At 35.5% G+C, this 17,890-nt stretch overlaps 1 protein-coding gene across 2 annotated transcripts; it reads right to left on the bottom strand.

Moving 5' to 3' along the window:
* Positions 1 to 7,103: 7,103 nt before the first annotated feature.
* vgll2b (vestigial-like family member 2b) lies at positions 7,104 to 16,904 on the bottom strand. Of its 2 annotated transcripts, none has more exons than XM_051869265.1 (4): positions 16,596 to 16,904; positions 15,315 to 15,642; positions 9,670 to 10,086; positions 7,104 to 8,076 (listed from the first exon to the last, which is right to left on the bottom strand). In XM_051869265.1, exons 1-4 carry the CDS (start codon positions 16,680 to 16,682, stop codon positions 8,033 to 8,035), a joined length of 876 nt encoding a protein of 291 aa, XP_051725225.1. In that variant the 5' UTR covers positions 16,683 to 16,904; the 3' UTR covers positions 7,104 to 8,032. The 2 variants fall into 2 exon arrangements, with proteins under 2 accessions (XP_051725225.1, XP_051725224.1); XM_051869264.1 differs by having other exon boundaries at positions 9,670 to 10,089; positions 16,596 to 16,897.
* Between the last annotated feature and the right edge of the window lie 986 nt (positions 16,905 to 17,890).

The following is a 17,890-nucleotide window of genomic DNA, read 5'->3' on the forward strand; positions in this document are numbered from 1 at the left end:
GAAGTTTCCTGTAAACACCAATCAGTGATTAATTTCTTCTTTGTTATATATATATATATATATTTTATTTTATTTTTTGTCTTTTTTTTTCTTACATTAGTTTGTCTCAGCGCGGTGGTATATGAGTTAAATTTTTCCCTGCATATAAAAAAAAAAAAACCTGTCAGCTGTCATACCAGTGACAACACCCCATAAGATAAATCATAAAAATTTTGTTGAAGTTGCAAATTTTACTACACTTCCAGTTACAAACTGCATGTGACACATTCTTTTAGAGCCAGTATGCATGTTGAGGTGTGTGTGTGACTCAGCTATTGTTCTGGCTTAATCTGAAAACACCATGAAAAAAACATATAGATAAAAATAACAATATATAGATATAAATAAAGTAACAATTTAGTTTTTTAATCAAAAAATGTTAGAATATTTGTTTAAAAAATTTTAAAGATGCCATGAAAAGTACGTTGCGATAGTCTTTTCTTCCACTCGCACTGTAAAAATGAAAAGATCCTGGAGGATCCTTTTGGGGTTCTTCACTTTGCCACATTAGCGAAACCCCCAAAAAATGGTTCTATGGCATCACAGCAAAACCCCCTTTTATTTCTAAGAGTGCAGGTTTAGGCGTTTATCATAAATGTTTATGAGATATTGAAAGAAATGAGAAAGGACACAATTAACAATTGTGTGAGATTCAAAAAATACTCGTCTCTCTTTGCTCACTGTCTGAGTCTCAACTTCTCAAACTTCTTCAGTTTTCATCTGTTTTGTCTAGTTTGGTCATTCAGTCGATGAGGAGAACCTTATTAATCTCTTTCCCATTTTAATAAAATGGGAAAGAGACTCTCTTACCAAATTTCATTTTCCATGCGTAGAACTCCATGTCCTCCAGAGAAAGACTGGCAGCACTGGCAACAGCCAAAAAAGCAGCAGTAACAACAAAAAATGTTAGAATTTATATAGATCAATTTTGATACGTACACTTAAATGCACTTAGAAAAAAGCTAATAATAGGCTAAATAACAATACATTAAAAAAATAGTATTATACATAAGCAACATGAATAATCAAGCATTTATATACAAAAGGCTATACAAGAAAAGAAATTTCAACAAAATGCATGTAAAAACCAATATGTTGTAATTAAAATGTAATAAATCAATGTAAAAAAAAAATGGCATTAACACTTTGACTACACTAATTAAAAGTGCATCAAATATTCTTGTATACTTCACTTTAAAACTATTACGGCTTTTTACACCTGGTATTAAGATGCGTTTCGGTCAATCATATCACAAGTGGACGACGTTAAATACAGGTGTAAATGGGGTCTAAAACCCTTTGAGCTTGTCCACATTCTACCAGAGGTAGTCGAAAACGCATTTGACCGGATTGCTTTCCTAGGCCCTGTTTACACCTTGTATTAAGATGTGTTTTGGTTGATCGGATCACAAGTGGACAAGGGAGACACATTCCCATTTACACCTATTGTTTTCATCTCTTTTATCCAACTTTTTTTTTTCAGATCTTTCAGTCTAATGGACAAAATAAGCACGTGCAATTTACATATGAACACATCTGGAGATGATGGAAAAACACGGAGAGCAGCAGCTGCTCTGATAGCCGCAAGACCACACCGAACGCTGTACGTGTGTGTTAGAAATAAGGAATGGTGAGAGAACATTGTGCTTGGTACATTTATCATCTTCTAACCAAACTTGGGTTATCAGCCGATAAAGCATCTACACTACAAAAACGATGCGGTTGAATATGTTTTCGACTACCTCTGAAAGTGTTCGAAAGTGGACAAGCTTAAAAAATTTTAGAACCTGTATTTAACGTCGTCCACTTGTGATCCGATCGATCAAAACACATCTTAATACAAGGTGTAAACAGGGCCTAGGAAAGTAGTCAAATGTGTTTGAACAGCCAAAAAAGACCACCTACGGGCCTACTGACCTAATTCTCACCATTCCTGATTTCTAATAAGCACTCACAGCGTTCGGTTTGGTCTTGCGGCTATCAGAGCAGAAACTAAAGCTGCTGCTCTCTATGTTTTTCTGCCATCTCCGGTCACGTTCATTCAAGAACACAAAGCAAAAGGTCATCAATATTCATTTTAAGAAGCTCGAGGAAAAGTTTATCAGCTTCCCTGTCAACACATTCTTACATACAATTTTTCACATGGATTTTATTACACATACTGAGATGATTTCTGTTTTTCTTTTTTTAACTCATTCTCTTTTCTCTGCCTGTAATCATTGTGATTAATGGAGCATTTGATTTCCTGTTACTGTAAAATTGTGTGAAATGTCATTTGAGTGGGAAGATGCGAACTATTTTGAAACGCATAGCTTGTCTCGATTTCTTTGAAATCTTTTACCAAACCCCAGACATCCTGTTTACTTCACTCAAAGTTTTGCCCCATTAACATATTCTCCCTGTTTCTCTATCACCCCCACCCTCGCACACGCATACACACTTTTTCTCTCTTTCTCATTGTATCATAATATGTTTTGTCACTCTCTCAGATGATCATGAATTCCTTGGACTCAAGGCCATGCCAACGATCATTCATGTGTCTCTATCAGCTGTTTTTTGCCTTGTCATGACAGAGGTTAAAGATCAGGTGACATGACAGCAGAGTTCCCTGCATGTGAAGAACACGACAGATGTGGTTTACGGTAATGTGTTGCAGTTCCCATTAACTGGACAATGAGCTGTTTTGTATTGAAGTGGACAAAAGTACAGGCCACATCTTGTTTTGTGGCAGTTTGAAATGTATATATGTAGGCATTTGTGTGTGCTCATGTGATAGTGCTAGTATACATTTTATGTATGTGTGTATGTGTGCTTGTTTGTGCATACACACGTCTTGCTCATTATTGTCTATTATAAATTCATAAGCTTCCATTATATATTGTTGTAGTGTGTATAAGTAGTTCTGGTGGGTCACAATAGAGTCATCACAGGAATAACTTACATTTTTAAAATATATTGAAATAGAAAACAGTTATATTAAATGAATAATATTTCACAATATTACTGTTTTACTGTATTTTCATAAATAAATGCAGCCTTGGTGATCATAAGAGACTTTAAAAAACATTAAAAATGTAAAATTTTCCAAACTTTTGATTGGTAGTGTAATCTAATGACCATATAACTGCAAATACTTTGTATCATAATGATTTTGTATATTGTTGAGTCTATGCAGTTAATGATAATAATATATATTTCATCCCGTTATAAGCAGGATAATGTTGTGAAGAGGTTTTGTACCAACCTAAAGCAGGTTGTTTTACGATATTAATAGGCTCACTGGATATTGTCCAGTAACAATAGAAGTCTATGGCTTCATTTAGTAAACATGATGTGGATTTGGGTGGGTTTGGACTGGGTTTGTGTGCCTCATTTAGCATTTTTTGTGGCTTTGATAAAAATGTATATGTTACGATAAAAGTATCTGCCATATGCATGAATGTAAATTTGTGATTGAGTGCTATTGCATGTCATCAGTATTATCATGGACTGTCTGAATACTCGATTCTGATTGGAGATGTTTTTGGCGGTTAGAAATGTATATATGTAGGCATTTGTGTGAGCTCATGTGATTAGTGCTTAGTATACATTTTATGTATGTGTGTATGTGTGCTTGTTTGTGCATACACACATCTTCTTGCTCATTATTGTCTATTATAAATTCATATGCTTCAATTATATATTGTTGCAGTGCGCATAAGTATTTCTGGTGGGTCACAATAGAGTCATCACATACATTTTAAAATAAATTTAAATAGAAAACAGTTTTATTAAATTTAATAATATTTCACAATATTACGGTTTTACTGTATTTTTGTAAATAAATGCTGCTTTGGTGAGCGTAAGAGACTTTCAAAAACATTAAAAATTGAAATTATTCCAAAATTTTGATCGGTAGTGTAATAAAATTCTACTGACCACATAGTTTGTATCCTAATAATTTTGCATATTGTTAGGTCTGTACAGTTAAAGATAATAAATTATATTTTATCGCTTGATTTTACGGACATTTTCTTTTCTTTTTCTTTTGTACAATTTTGGTACTGTGGGACCACCACTTGATCTTCAACATAAAATCTGGGTTCTGAAGCAAAACCAGTTGAGAATAACTGATCTAAACCACACTAGGTATACTTTAGAGGTCATGAGAAAAGCTACCAGATGACACAGAACCACTTGCTTTGTTTTATTTCTGATCACATGTTTGAAGTATACAAACTTTACGATTTCTGTCAAGTGACTGACTGTATCTGTGTCCTAAAAACCTCGACAGATGACTAGGCATTATCTGCTGATAAAAATATTTTCATATAAAAGCATTTTACCATCTAACACATGACTGTCATATAACAACAATATAACTTCCAATATAACTTCCATTTTTTTGTATACACCAGGGGTGTCAAACATATGGCCCGCGGGCTGAATACGGCCCACAAAGGTGTCCAATCCGGCCCGGAGGATGATTTGAACAATAATTAAAAAAAACAAAAAAAAAACAAATAAAAAAACAGTTATCCCAGGTGAAAAAATACTATAGTAATTTAAAATTAAATACTATAGTGTTTTTGAACCATACTATAGTAAAGTACTTGAATTAATTTGTTGGGGTAATTCTATAGTTGCTGTGGTAACATAACAACTATAGTAATATAAACAAATTACTTTATCCAATACTGTACTAAGTTTTCTACAACTATAGGGTATATTATACTACAAAATACACTACAGTTTACTGTAGTAAAAACTAAAGTATACTACAGTATTTATTACAGTTTATCAGTTCACTATAGTTAATACTACAGTATGCTGTAGCATTCATTAACAAAGTGTTGTAAATACTATAATATATACAGTATACTACAATTTACTATAATATGGTTCAAAAACACTATAGTATTTACTATAGTATTTTTTCACCTGGGATGCATGGTCCATCGGATATAAATCCAAACGGTTATTAGTTTTATTTTGGCCAATATCTATTCTGGACTTGCAAACAAACTGCTTTGCAATCATTTCCCAAACTGTCATTTGAAACTATTACGAAGTCTGTAAACAGGACGTTAACACAGCCACATGCTGAATACAGACACAAAAGAAGAACACAGACGCGCCAGCAGAGCAAATACTGTACCAGACCAAGCTCACTGTTTGTGAAATACAAAAGAAAAATATAAATCTTGAATTGGGTTTTTATATGAATGTAACTTAAAAGGGAACTGTCTTGAGAAAAGTTTCGATCTCCGTATAAGTAGACTATTTTATAATCGCAGCGATGCTTTGTGTACAGCGGTAACCAAGGAAACGCTATATCACTGCTGTTCCACAAGCGCCACCTACTGTTAGAGAGTGAATTTGCATTTTCATTCAGTCCGTCTGCTATTTCTGTTTTGTGCAAGCGTCTTATGTAGCCTAATTTCATTAAGCTATAAAGTCAGACCATGCTGTTTTTTTTTTTCTGTAAATCTTGAAATTATACAATCTAATTTAAATAAAAAACAACTGCTCATGCTCAAAATGCAGTGGTGCCTGTAGTATACTAAATGGCTACACATATTTTTTGTTTAAAGCCAGTTTGGCCTGTTATAGAACAAATAACAAATAAATTTGCTTAAAGAAAAAAAAGGCAACCAGTATTAAATTTGCTCCAAAAAAATAAATAAAATAAAATAAAATAAAAAAATCCTAAATCGGTGCATCATTAATAAAAATATTGAATCAAATGGTAACACTTTACAGTAAGGTTCATTAGTTAAACGTTAGTTAATGTATTAACTAACATGAACTAATCATGAACAATACATTTGTTACTGTATTTACTAATCTTCGTTAACATTAATAAAAATACAGTTGTTCATTGTTTGTTCATGTTAGTTCACAGTCCATTAACTAATGTTAACAAGATTTTAATAATGTAGGCCTATTAGTAAATGCTGAAATTAACATCAAAGATTAATAAATGCTGTAGAAGTGCAGTTCATTATTAGTTCATGTTAACTAATGTTAACTAATGGACCTTTTTGTAAAGTGTTACCAATCAAACATTATTTTAAAAGTCTAATAAAGTCTTTTCGCATTAAAAACAAATGCTGTTTTCAAAGAGTAGTGTTTTTTTTGTTTTGTTTTTTCTTGTTTTTTTTTTCTTGATGTGTAGATTGTATGGTTAATATTAATGCAACTGTCAGCTTACTACGGTTTAAAAAAAAAAAAAAAAAAAAAATCGGGCCGTACATTTTTTCCCACCCGGCCCTCAAACTAAAATGAGTTTGACACCCCTGGTTTACACCATTTTTAAAACACAATTACAATACATGACCAGTAGAGGTCGTTTTTTTTTTTTTTTTTTTTTGCGTGTGTGTTTCAGGTATTTGCTACCTTATGGGACCTTGTTTTTCTGTCCCCATGAGGAAAACAGCTTGTAAATCATACTAAATTATGTTGTTTTTTTTGTTTGTTTTTTTTTTTCAAAAAATATACACATGCAGAGCTTTCTGTGATGGGTAGGTTTAGCTTTATGGGATAGGATATACGGGTTTTACAGTTTAAAAATCATTATGTCTATGGAAAGTCCCCTAAAACATGAAAACGTGTTTTAGCTTCTGTTTTAGCTTAAACATGAATATAAATAGTACCTGACAGAGATTTTGTACCAGCTGGCTGTCATGTTTTATAGTTTTGGCAGGTGGAGTCTTAAAGGAACCAACTATTCATGCCCCCGTTTATAATTTCATGATCGGACAAGAGTGACTTTGTGCCCTACAACATCAGTGATAAGCCTGTAACATCTTTCCTTCCAGAGAAACATAAACACAGTCTGAACAGTATCAAATCTAAGCTACAGGAGCTCATCGTTACCCAACATGCAAAAATGAATTAAGGCTTTCCATTCCCATGACTTACATGTTAGCTGGAAAGGTTTCTTTGGTTCACAATTTGGATGTCATGAAGACAAATCAGATTTTTGATGTCCAGCTCAAATCTGATTATATATAACAAATATTTTCAAAATTTCATAAGTCTTTTTGAAATGAGCAATAGGCCATGACAAGTACAAGACAACATATTGAAATACATGTTTAATAAGGAAATACAAACACTTTCTTGCATTTTTAGTCTTAACAAGCAAGTCTATTCATTTTGAATTCAATAATGTAGACTCATACATTAAAAAATACACCAAAAATGACTTTCCCCTTATAACAACATCAATGGAACCTTTTCAGTTCTATACAGTGGTTCATTAACTTGGGAAATCACATCATTTTATTTCACTCTTTTGGTATGGTTTATTAATTCTTTGAGATCTTTCAAAGAGATTTTTTATTGTAACTGTTTCACACCATGTTACGTTTCCTAAGAAAAAGAAAAAATTAACAGCACTGGCCGTGAGTGTATTTTAATTGGAACACATAAATACTATTGTATGTATATATATATATATATATATATGTATATATATGTATGTATATATATATATATATATATATATATATATATATATATATACATATATATATATATATGTATATATATAAATAAAAATACTGTACATGAGAAGAAAAAAATAATGCAAAGAAACAATACAAACACATTGCCATCCTTTTTCAATCAATATAAACAGCCAGATTTTTAGGAAATGTATCATTCACTGCACCATGCGATGTTTCTTACGTCTCAACGTCCAAACAGAGAATCGTAGAGGGCAAGCTGGATTTTTACACCGCAATAAATTAATTTAAAAAAGATCAAAAAGAGAAAAAAAGATCAAAAACAGAAAGACCATGTCGTCTAGCGCCCCTGCCTCCCCCAGGCGCTCTCTCATCACCCTATGTTCATATCTCCATGGTGCACACAAATAGTCCTGGAGCGTGTTCAGAGCGTGTGCAGAGCTGGTGGAGAGCCGGTGTGCGTGGGGGCTAAAGAAACAACAGTTCGGGTACAATGGGCCAAACTGCAGGCTTTAATTGGATGGTCGATGAAGGGCTTCTCATTAAAACCAGTAGAGCTCCTTCCCTTTCTTGTGGTGCTGGAGACCTGCGGTGCGAAGCAGACATGAACACAATGGCTGAAAACAAGGAGGACCCATACACACACACAATCTCCATGGTGGCTGCAAACTCTCTATATAATAAGCACCAACAACTGAGGCCAAACAATCCATTTCCTGCCATTAACCTGTAGGGCATGTGGCTTGTTTGCTTTTAACATAATTCATGTACCTTTCTGAACGGAACATTCTGGAAACTTGATCAGTAATTGCATTGCAGTAATTCCTTAATTGGAAAATGAAGCTGTGTAGCACACATGAAAGCTTCATTTTCCGAACTGGAAGTTTAAATTAACAGCAAATTATTGATCAATTCACAACGTACAATTTAAAAAGTGTATGAATTATGTTTAAAGAAAAATAGTTAAAATACTAAGGATACGTTTACACGACAATGATGTAGCCTACTAAAACAGAAACGTTTTTTTTTTCTATGTACAGATGACAACGTTATCAAAACTATCCCTGTTCACACGGATCCGCGAAAATGAATAAAAACGCTGTATTACGTACGCCAGACAAGTAGCTGGTGATGTCACTTTGTAAAGAAAGACTACGCGCATGCGCATACGCATTCTTTTACAAACGCGCATGCCTATCCAACTTATTTTTAAAGTTTACTGCACTTTGATATTTTTCTCGTTATTTCCCTATAGCGTCTAATAAATCGGAAGTCTCGCACATTCACAGAAAACACGTTAAAAAATAAGGTGGATAGACTAAACACGTAATACGCATGTGTATGACGTCACCATTTTCACAGATTTTTTTTTTTTTTTTTTGCAGTTTACACGAAGATGACAATGGTATCATTTTCAAATACTTGCACTTTGAAACCTGTTTTCAAAAGTTTGCATTTCCAGGCCACCAAAACGCCATTGTCTTGTAAATGAACGGCCAAAACGCATAAAAAGCTTTCCGTTTTTAGCTGAAAACAGTGTCGAGTAAACAGCACCTAAAACTAAAAATGTAGAAGGTATATTTTTGTAAGCAGTTTTATGTATTTTTATGTATTATATTTATGTTTTAAAATGGTTACTAATGAGACACGTCTTTGACATGTGTAAAAATATGTATTTGATAATTAATAGCTGATGCTGACTGTTTGTTAATAGACATTTTTGATGTCCCCAGGTTTGGCATCAACCTTGTTATCATATTTTCCCCTTTTTAAAGTGATGAACTATTTTATAAATCAGCATAAATCACAAACATAATCATAATTTAAAGAAGTGCACTCTCCAGCGACAAATTAAATTATCTTTTTATCACATTATCTTATATTTTGTTACTGTTTTTAGTCAGGGATTATCTTGATGTCAACTCTGTTGCTTATCATGATGTCCACTCTTGCAATGATATTGTTTAATAAACAGTTAATAATATTCATTAGATTTTTGTAGAAATATCATTTAATTTATTAAACACTTAAATAAATTATTTATCTGATAGAATGTTTAAAATGTTTCACATTTATTTTAAATATCAACTTCAAAATCAAAGGCATTCACTTACTAAAATGATGAATTACAATAACCTCATGCATTTGCATTGTATTTGCCTACATTGGATCACCTTACCTGGTTCCATATTGAGAGCCAGACTCTGTGCCACTTCCCCAGGCGGAAGCAGCCCTGGCCATGTTGCAGTGGGTTCCAGCTTTCCCACTTCATAATGCCCAGGCAGCGTTGGGAGATGAGGCGGCCGGACGGCAGGCATCAGAAGAGGTCCATAGTGGGCATCAAGCCCAGGAGAGGAGTACAGTTCGTGGAGGGGCCGTGGGGGGGGATAAGGCTGGCTTTGAGAGTAGCTCCAGGACTCTGATGGGTGCGGGTGAGCGTGTGAGTGAGGCAGACCGGGGTGCAAGGCCTGGGCGTAGGGGTCCATTGCGTAAGTGGGAGCACCTGCAGGATCACAGTGGGGTCGACTGGGCGGAGATGGGTAGTTGCTGTCCCAGAAAGATGGAGGGAAACTGCGTCGACTGCTTGAGGATGAAGCTTCTAATGGGGAGAGAAAAGAATTTAAGAATTTTTGGAGAAGATCAACTTCTTAAGGATTTTCTGTCCAAAACAACAAACAAAACAAAACAAACTGTCTCGCACAACAAAATGTTTTAGCACCCCTTGCTCAGTTAGCTAACAGTCAACTAATAAACAAAACATTTTTTGTGATGTATAAGGTTATGATTAAAAATTACAGTACAGTAGTACTACTGTTCAGGGTCAGAAACTAATGGGGGCTTGGGGCAAAAATGCTACCAAAATTAATAAAACTGCCTCCAAAATTCAAATATTGTTGCAAAAAATTACCCTTACAATTTTTATATTTATAACATAGAGTATTGTTAAGCAATCATATGAGCAAGAGTACTATTTTTCCCAAATATCAGTACAATTGCAAATGTGATATTGATTTTATACAATAAACAGTTCAATAAACAAAAAGTTAGTATTAAGTGACTTACATCTTAGGCACAATATTGTCTGTTTTTGCTGTATTTTGCCAACAGAAATAGTTCCAAAAATAATCCAGAACAGTTGTGCATCTCTGAGCAACACACAATGGTGTTCTCTTTCATTCCTGAATGGATCTGCATTTTTGAATGAGCGTATGAGTGAAAGATTCAATTACACATTCATTAAATATGTCTGGTTGAGTGAATAATTCAATGATACACATTCATAAAGACAGTGGCTACATCTGAAATCGCATACTTCCCTACTATATAGTAGGAATAAAACAGTATGTGACGAGTAATATGTCTGAAATCAAAGTACCTGGATGACCTACTTCTTCCAGCAAGATTCTGAAGTGTGCATACACTTTAAACTTTACTATCTCATGAGGCCACAGGAGAGGAATTTGTGAATGGCAGTAATGCGATGTAACTGACGCTGGTAGGTCATATGATAATGACAACATGGTGAATGTAGTACGTCTGGATTACATTCATACTACACACATTCATACTAACTAGAATATACTTTTTGTAGCGGTCACAAACTAAGTACTCAAAATAATTACCTACTCAAGAGAGTATGCAATTTCGGACACAGGCAGTGCTTTGTTCCGGAATGAATCAGCAGTTTTGAACAAATAGTTTGAATGAATAATTCAATGACTCACTCATTTGTGACTTACCGCCACCTACTGGTGATTTTAGCTTCATAAAAGTAGGCTATAATTTTTTCTATACTTAAATATAAATTTTTTCTATACTTAAAATTCAATCTCACAACATTTTTTATGCAGTTGTCAGCTTTAAGGTGTCTTATTATTAATATAATATGTTATTATATAACATAATATTTTGAGTTTCTGTTGATTAAACCAATCGCCTTCATTGTATTAACTCAAATTTTTAATTTCAATGAACTCAACCAGGTTAACTTATTTAAGTTAAACCAACAATTCTTTTTTACAGTGTGGTTACATTTAAGAATTTATACAAAATATGACATTTAAAAATTTGTTCTTATAAATGTGCAGTAATGCCCTTGGAAATCTGTTTAAGAAAGTTCAATGAAGTTTAATGAAAAATTCATTTCTATCACTGCCACTGTTGCTATGGTGACCTCCTCAGGCGAATATGACCTCTGTTCACTAGCATCTCTGCTGTGTTCTCTGACTAACTCGTAATCTTACGTTGATGATTACTGAAATGTTGTCTGAATGCCATTAAAACTTCTTTTGGAGTGTTCGAGCTTTATTAATTTGCACGCTGGTGTCGGTTAGTTATCATATTATTATAGGTTCAGCTGAGATGACATTTCTCTGTGTCTTATTTGTCCACATATAAGGCCGTTGCACCTTGGACTCTCAGGTCAGGCTTGTCACATGATTTCACATGATTTCCAACCCCACGCCCTCAGATGTCTTTCTGACTGAATCATATGGTGTTCCAATTGCTTCTAAAGAGCTTAGCACACATCACAGAAATACACACGGCCACATGAGAGAGATGAGAGACGGAAAGAGAGAGGGAGGGAGAGAGCTAGAAAGGAGCAAGAAAACCCATTAAAGATATACAAAAGAGGTCAGGATATTGACAAACAACAAAAGAGCAGAAGAAAGAAAAGAAAATTTCCATTGTTTTTTTATGTAAACATGCTTTAGACAGACATGTTTGACTGTTGGCTCTCATCTCACGTCTTTTGCAGTGGTTCGCACATGACATGGCGTTCTAAAAGCGTGGCGCTCAGGTTAAAAGAAGTTTAACTTTTAAAAAACACGCCTCAAGAGCTTGTTTCTTTTCTCCGTTCCACTGACCTGCATTCTGTGTGAACGGCCCCTAAGACAGTCTCGGTCTATCCTAAAGGTCTATATAAGGCAGGAGTTTAAACCTGGAGAACCGCATGTGGTCTTCTTCTGCTGTCATGTCAGCTCCCCAACATCTCCACAGACCTGCAGACCCCTGTCTCTGCTCGTGCCCCCACCTGTTGTTTTTACTAACCCTCTCGCCCCCCGTAACCCCTCCTAGAATGTGGAGGGAGGGGTGAAGTGTGTTTTTAGCCGTTACTTTTATATTTAGAATTCCTCTGAAAAAAGACACCGGTGATGTAGTCGTGATCAGAGGAGGGGTGGGCGAGCTCCTCATAAATCTGACGCTCGGTATTGTGAGCTGTTTGAACGCGATATGAGCTCGAGCCACTGCGCTTACCGCTGCGTATAAACATAGTATCTGTTGGGAGGCAGGCAGCGTCTGAGAGGCTGGATGAAGATGTCACGGAGAGGGAGGGAGGGAATATACCAAAGGTTCATTAAGGTAAACACACACACATTAAACACCACCTTGCATAGAAGACACTTGTGTGATCTGGTAACAGGCTACGCACGCTATCTCACTTGGCGACACAAAAGGGGCAGAAAGCAAAAGACATTTGTGGCTATTTGTGACTGTGAAACATTGTCAGTTTGCTTCCGCCCACCCAAAAATGAAAATGATGCTATCATTTATTCACCCTCATGACGTTGTGAGCTCATATGATTTTCTTTCTTTTACAGACCGGGGTCTTTTTTGTAGCTTGAAACTTATGGACCTTATTGACTTTAAAGAGGTCATGAATTGAGAAATTAAATTTTCCTTGATCTTATGAAATGTATGAGGTCATTGTATTACTAAAACATCCTGTAAGTTTCAGAGCTCAAAACTTCCTTGTTAGTCCAAAAACAGCTTTTATTGAAACCAAGCTCCAGAAATGACTCGATTTTGTCACATTATGATGAATTGATGTGCAACGAAAGACCGCCCCTGCAGAATAAGATCATGGCATCTTTGGTCCCGCCCACTGGCGCATTAGTGATGTGTGAAAGAAAGAAGAGAGATACAGGATCACTGGATTAGAAATTACATTACCTTCCAAAGGATTCTAAAGCTGTAGTTATTTATTTTCAACTATGTGAATGTCTCAGTAGAGCATTATTTGTTTGTTCGGAACATTTCTCTGCGAGTTCTTTGGTAAATCAGGGTACGTTTACATGTCAACAATGTAATAAAAACGGAAATGTTTTTCCTTTGCATTTTTCACGTACAGACTTCACCATTGTCAAACCGATCTGCAAAACAACTAAAACTGCTGTATTATGCATGCCAGGCCAGTAGTTGGCGATGTCACTTTGTAAAGAAACACTACGCACCTATAGACTCATAATATGCACGTGCATGATGTCAGCATTTTTACAAATTCATTTTCAAAAACTTGCACTTTGAAACCCTTTTTTTTTTTTTTTCAGGTCACCAAAATGCCATGGTCGTAAATGAACGAAGTTTTTAGTTGAAAACAGTGTTGTGTAAAGGCAATTTCTAAGTTTAAGTCACAATTTCGGCACAGGCTTTGCAAACAGTCTTTTACTTTGACATTAATGTAAATAACATGTTAATTCTAATGCCTAATCTGTGATAAGTAATTTCTGATATGTAATGAATCATGTACACTCAGACACGTTCTTTGTCTCAAAATTGTTTATTGCTGTTTATGCGTCAGTCAATCAAACCAGTGGCTGAATGGTCAACTTCACATTGTTTCTCTTAGTAGCATGAAAATAATCTGTTATTTAAATTGAGATTAAATAATATACAGAAAGTGATCAAAGAACGCTCCCTTTATAATCACTGGAGATGTCAATCACACAGCGCAAGTCTGACTGGGTACTAGACTCTCGCCAAAACTCCCGTTATAATCAATGACGCTGTGTACACTGTACAACAAATCTCTTATTTACATTGTGTTCACACTGTTAGTTATGATGAAAGCATTCGCGAGAGTGCAGAATCGAGTTGCAATGACGAGACCACAGCATTCATGCGCTCAATAGACATGTCTGTTGTCAACTACGATGCATAGATCTAAATATAATGCTGTAATCAACACGTTTCACGATTAGTTAATCTCGACAGCCGTAATAGTAAAAACGTAGTAAAATTTTTCGAGAGACTTCCACATGTAATACTTATTTCATAGGCAAAGATGTTAGCCAATCACATCAGTGGGCATTTACACTGAAGTCTCATAGCAGACACGTCCCTTCAAACAGAGCGTTCAAATCAGAGGGCTAAAATCCGGGTAGAAAATGGCCTTATATTTCTAAATTATGACAATTTTTTATGTAAAAATCATAACATTATAATTGCATCTCAGGAAACATTATAAAAAAAATAATGCAGTTAATGACCCCTTTAACTGATTGTATGAACACAAGGGGGTTTCATAGTGATGCAATAGAAAAACCATCTTGGGTTCCCCAATGAACTTTCTGTGAACATCCTTTAAGAAAACATTTTTAGCGTGAAGAATATTTTAATAATCTAAAGAACCTTTTTCCACTATAAAGAACCTTTGTAATGGTGGATGTTAAAGGTTCTTAATGGAACCATCAATGCAAAAAAAAACCCTTTATTTTTAAGAGTGCAGAAGAAAGAACGTCGCACAGGTTTGGAAACGACACAAGGATTAATGATAGAATTTTCATTTTGGGGTGAAGTATCACTACAAGAATATCTCATTGTTTCAATTCTCTCATTGTTCTAACAAGCAGCTTTATTCATTCCATTAAATTCAAATTGTTTTGATTGGATTCAGTGCATTTGAATGCAGATGAGCTGAGATTGCTGAGATAATTTGTGCACACAAATTATTAGCAGTGATTGTAAATTCTTTTTCTTGTGTCTATATCTTATATCCGTCTCAGATAAAAACAATGGACACTTTTTTTTCCACACTCTCACCTGTGCTGGGATCGCTGTGCCTCTTTTTGCCCTCGGCCTCCATGTAGGTGCTGAGAGCTCTGGAGAAGTGTTCGTCCACCACGCTACTAATGTCCCCTTGGTAGTAGGTGAAGAGGATGCATCGTGAGCTCAGGTATTCTGCCTCCCCGACCTCTTTGTCCTTCGTAGCCTCCTCTACCTGTCCGGCCGAAGGATATGGTGATGGGGACGGACCCCCTGAGCTGGAGCTTCCGGCAGAAACCGGGACGCCTTCTGAGCAGCACGGGACCCCCACGCTGTCCATCGGATCCCTGCAGCGAGACGAGGGGCTTCTCAGACCAAGGGGTGCCTAAGAAAATGAAGTAGTTGAGAACCATTGCGACACATTTTGTTGTGTGTGTGTATGTGTGTGTATGACTGTGTCAGTGTTTGACTGTGTCAGTGTTTATGTTTGTGTGTCTGACAGTGTGATTGTCAATCTATATGTAAGAGAGTATGTATGTGCAATCATAAAAGGTAAGACCAGCGCTAGTTGTCACACAGCGAAGTTCTAAATAACTATACAGTTGTGTGTCAAAAATCCAGTTACGCCAATGCTTGTTTTCTCTAGCAGTCTCTCTTAAATTAGGATTATTTTTGTGTGAATTCTATCCCCAAAATTAAAAACTTCCAACATAATCTGTTATATATTCTGGACAAAAAAGTAAACAATAAAACCACACTAGTATAAATTCAGGTTAAAGTCAGCTATATAAATATATTAAATATACAATTTTATATAAAATTTTAACTGAAAGGCTGAACTGTGTTCTCCGTCTTCTCGGAGACAAGTTGACTCTTGTGTTTTGAATGTTATTTTACATTTATTTATGCAGTTTATCAGTCACAATATTTGTTGATCACAACAATTATTTTATAGGCTATTTTTGTACTGTTTTTACTTGTTAAATTTAGCAAGTCCATAGTAAACTGTTTAATGGTTCCACTCAGACAACTTACTCCACATAGCGGAACAACATGTCCCGAGCAAAAGGTCAATGTGTTCAGTGAACTGCATATTTCTGAGCTGTATTTCTGTGCAATAAAATGTTAAACTGCTTTTAATAGCCAAGAATTGAAGGCTTGCCCCTATACTGAGAAATGGTCACTGGAGTGTGACAACTTGCCCCGGTCTAGCCGACCTCACACACACAGCAAACACATTCGTCAAATAAACAATAAAAAGTGAGGTTAAAATGCACAAAAACTTGCATATTCAATTTAACAGTAATTTAACAACGCATTGCGCGGAAACGTGCTTACCGGTAAAGTGCTGATGAACGCTGAAGCTTTGTGCGCGTACGGTGCGTAATGACCATAAGCCGGGTACATAACATCCAGACAACTCATGATAACCCGCTCGCTCCTCTTGGCTCGCAGGCAACGGAACAGTCGACCACTGTTTCACGTGCAGAAGCAGAGAAACGGGTAAGAAAAGTCAAGTAGGACAGTGCAACATCTCGGTGTCGGTAAGCAGAGCGCGCGGAGACTGATCAGTGGTCCACGGTGACGCACACCTGACAGCTGCGCTCGCGGTACTGTGGTTTGGTTTATACCACAGAATATGCCCAAGACAGAGCTTCACATGACGACCCCTCCCCACACCGAGACCCCCGACCACCCTCTAAAATTTAATTGCGTGATCCACACAATGCAGGGCACGTCCGTGAGTTTGGGCTACTGGCTTCAATAACAACATTCATACCATGATTGATGCTCAAAGCACTTACGTAATGGATTTGTGAACCAGGTTTTTGCAATAAATATGTGCAAAATAAATACATTGCATTTTTTAATAACACAAATTTAACAAGTAGCCTATAGGCCTACAGGTTTAAAATGATAGCAGAGACACTTGTCTCAAGCCTTGCACCGTAAAAAATATGTTCATGATTTATCACAACATTTTTCTTTAGTCAAATCAAACTTAATGTGGTTCAGATAACATAATATTTTAAGTTTCTGTTGATTAAACCAATCACCTTCATTAGAAATGTTTAATTTCAATGAACTCAAAATTTTAAGGCAACCAGGTCACTTACTTTAAGTTAAACCAACAATATTCTTTTTTACAGTGTATGGATTTTGAAAATACGACATAAAGTTGGTCATAAGTGAGAGCTCCATTAAATATCCTGAGCTATAAAAGAGCAACAACTGAGCTTTCTTTCAACATCTGAGCTCTTTCAAGTTTTCTTCCATTTTCAGAGAAATTACATAAACAAAGAAAAATATGTCTAAAGCATTCATTAATCTTAGTCAATGTTAATCTCAACATTTACTGATACATTTTAAGATCAAAAGCTGGCATTAGTTAATGCACTGTGAACATGAGTGTGAACATTTTTATTAACTAACTTTAACAAAGGTTAATAAAAGCTGCAAAAATTGTTAGTTTATGTTAGCTAATGCGTTACCAAATAAGATCAGTAAAGTGTTATCAAAATATCTTAATCCCTAAACCAGAGCAGACACAAAATCATATGAAGGTTATTTAAACCTAGTATTCCCATATTCTTCTACAAATTAAAGTTGTCTAGAAATGTACTATGTATGCA

Source organism: Ctenopharyngodon idella, chromosome 17, assembly GCF_019924925.1.
Source record: "Ctenopharyngodon idella isolate HZGC_01 chromosome 17, HZGC01, whole genome shotgun sequence".
Taxonomy (NCBI): domain Eukaryota; kingdom Metazoa; phylum Chordata; class Actinopteri; order Cypriniformes; family Xenocyprididae; genus Ctenopharyngodon; species Ctenopharyngodon idella.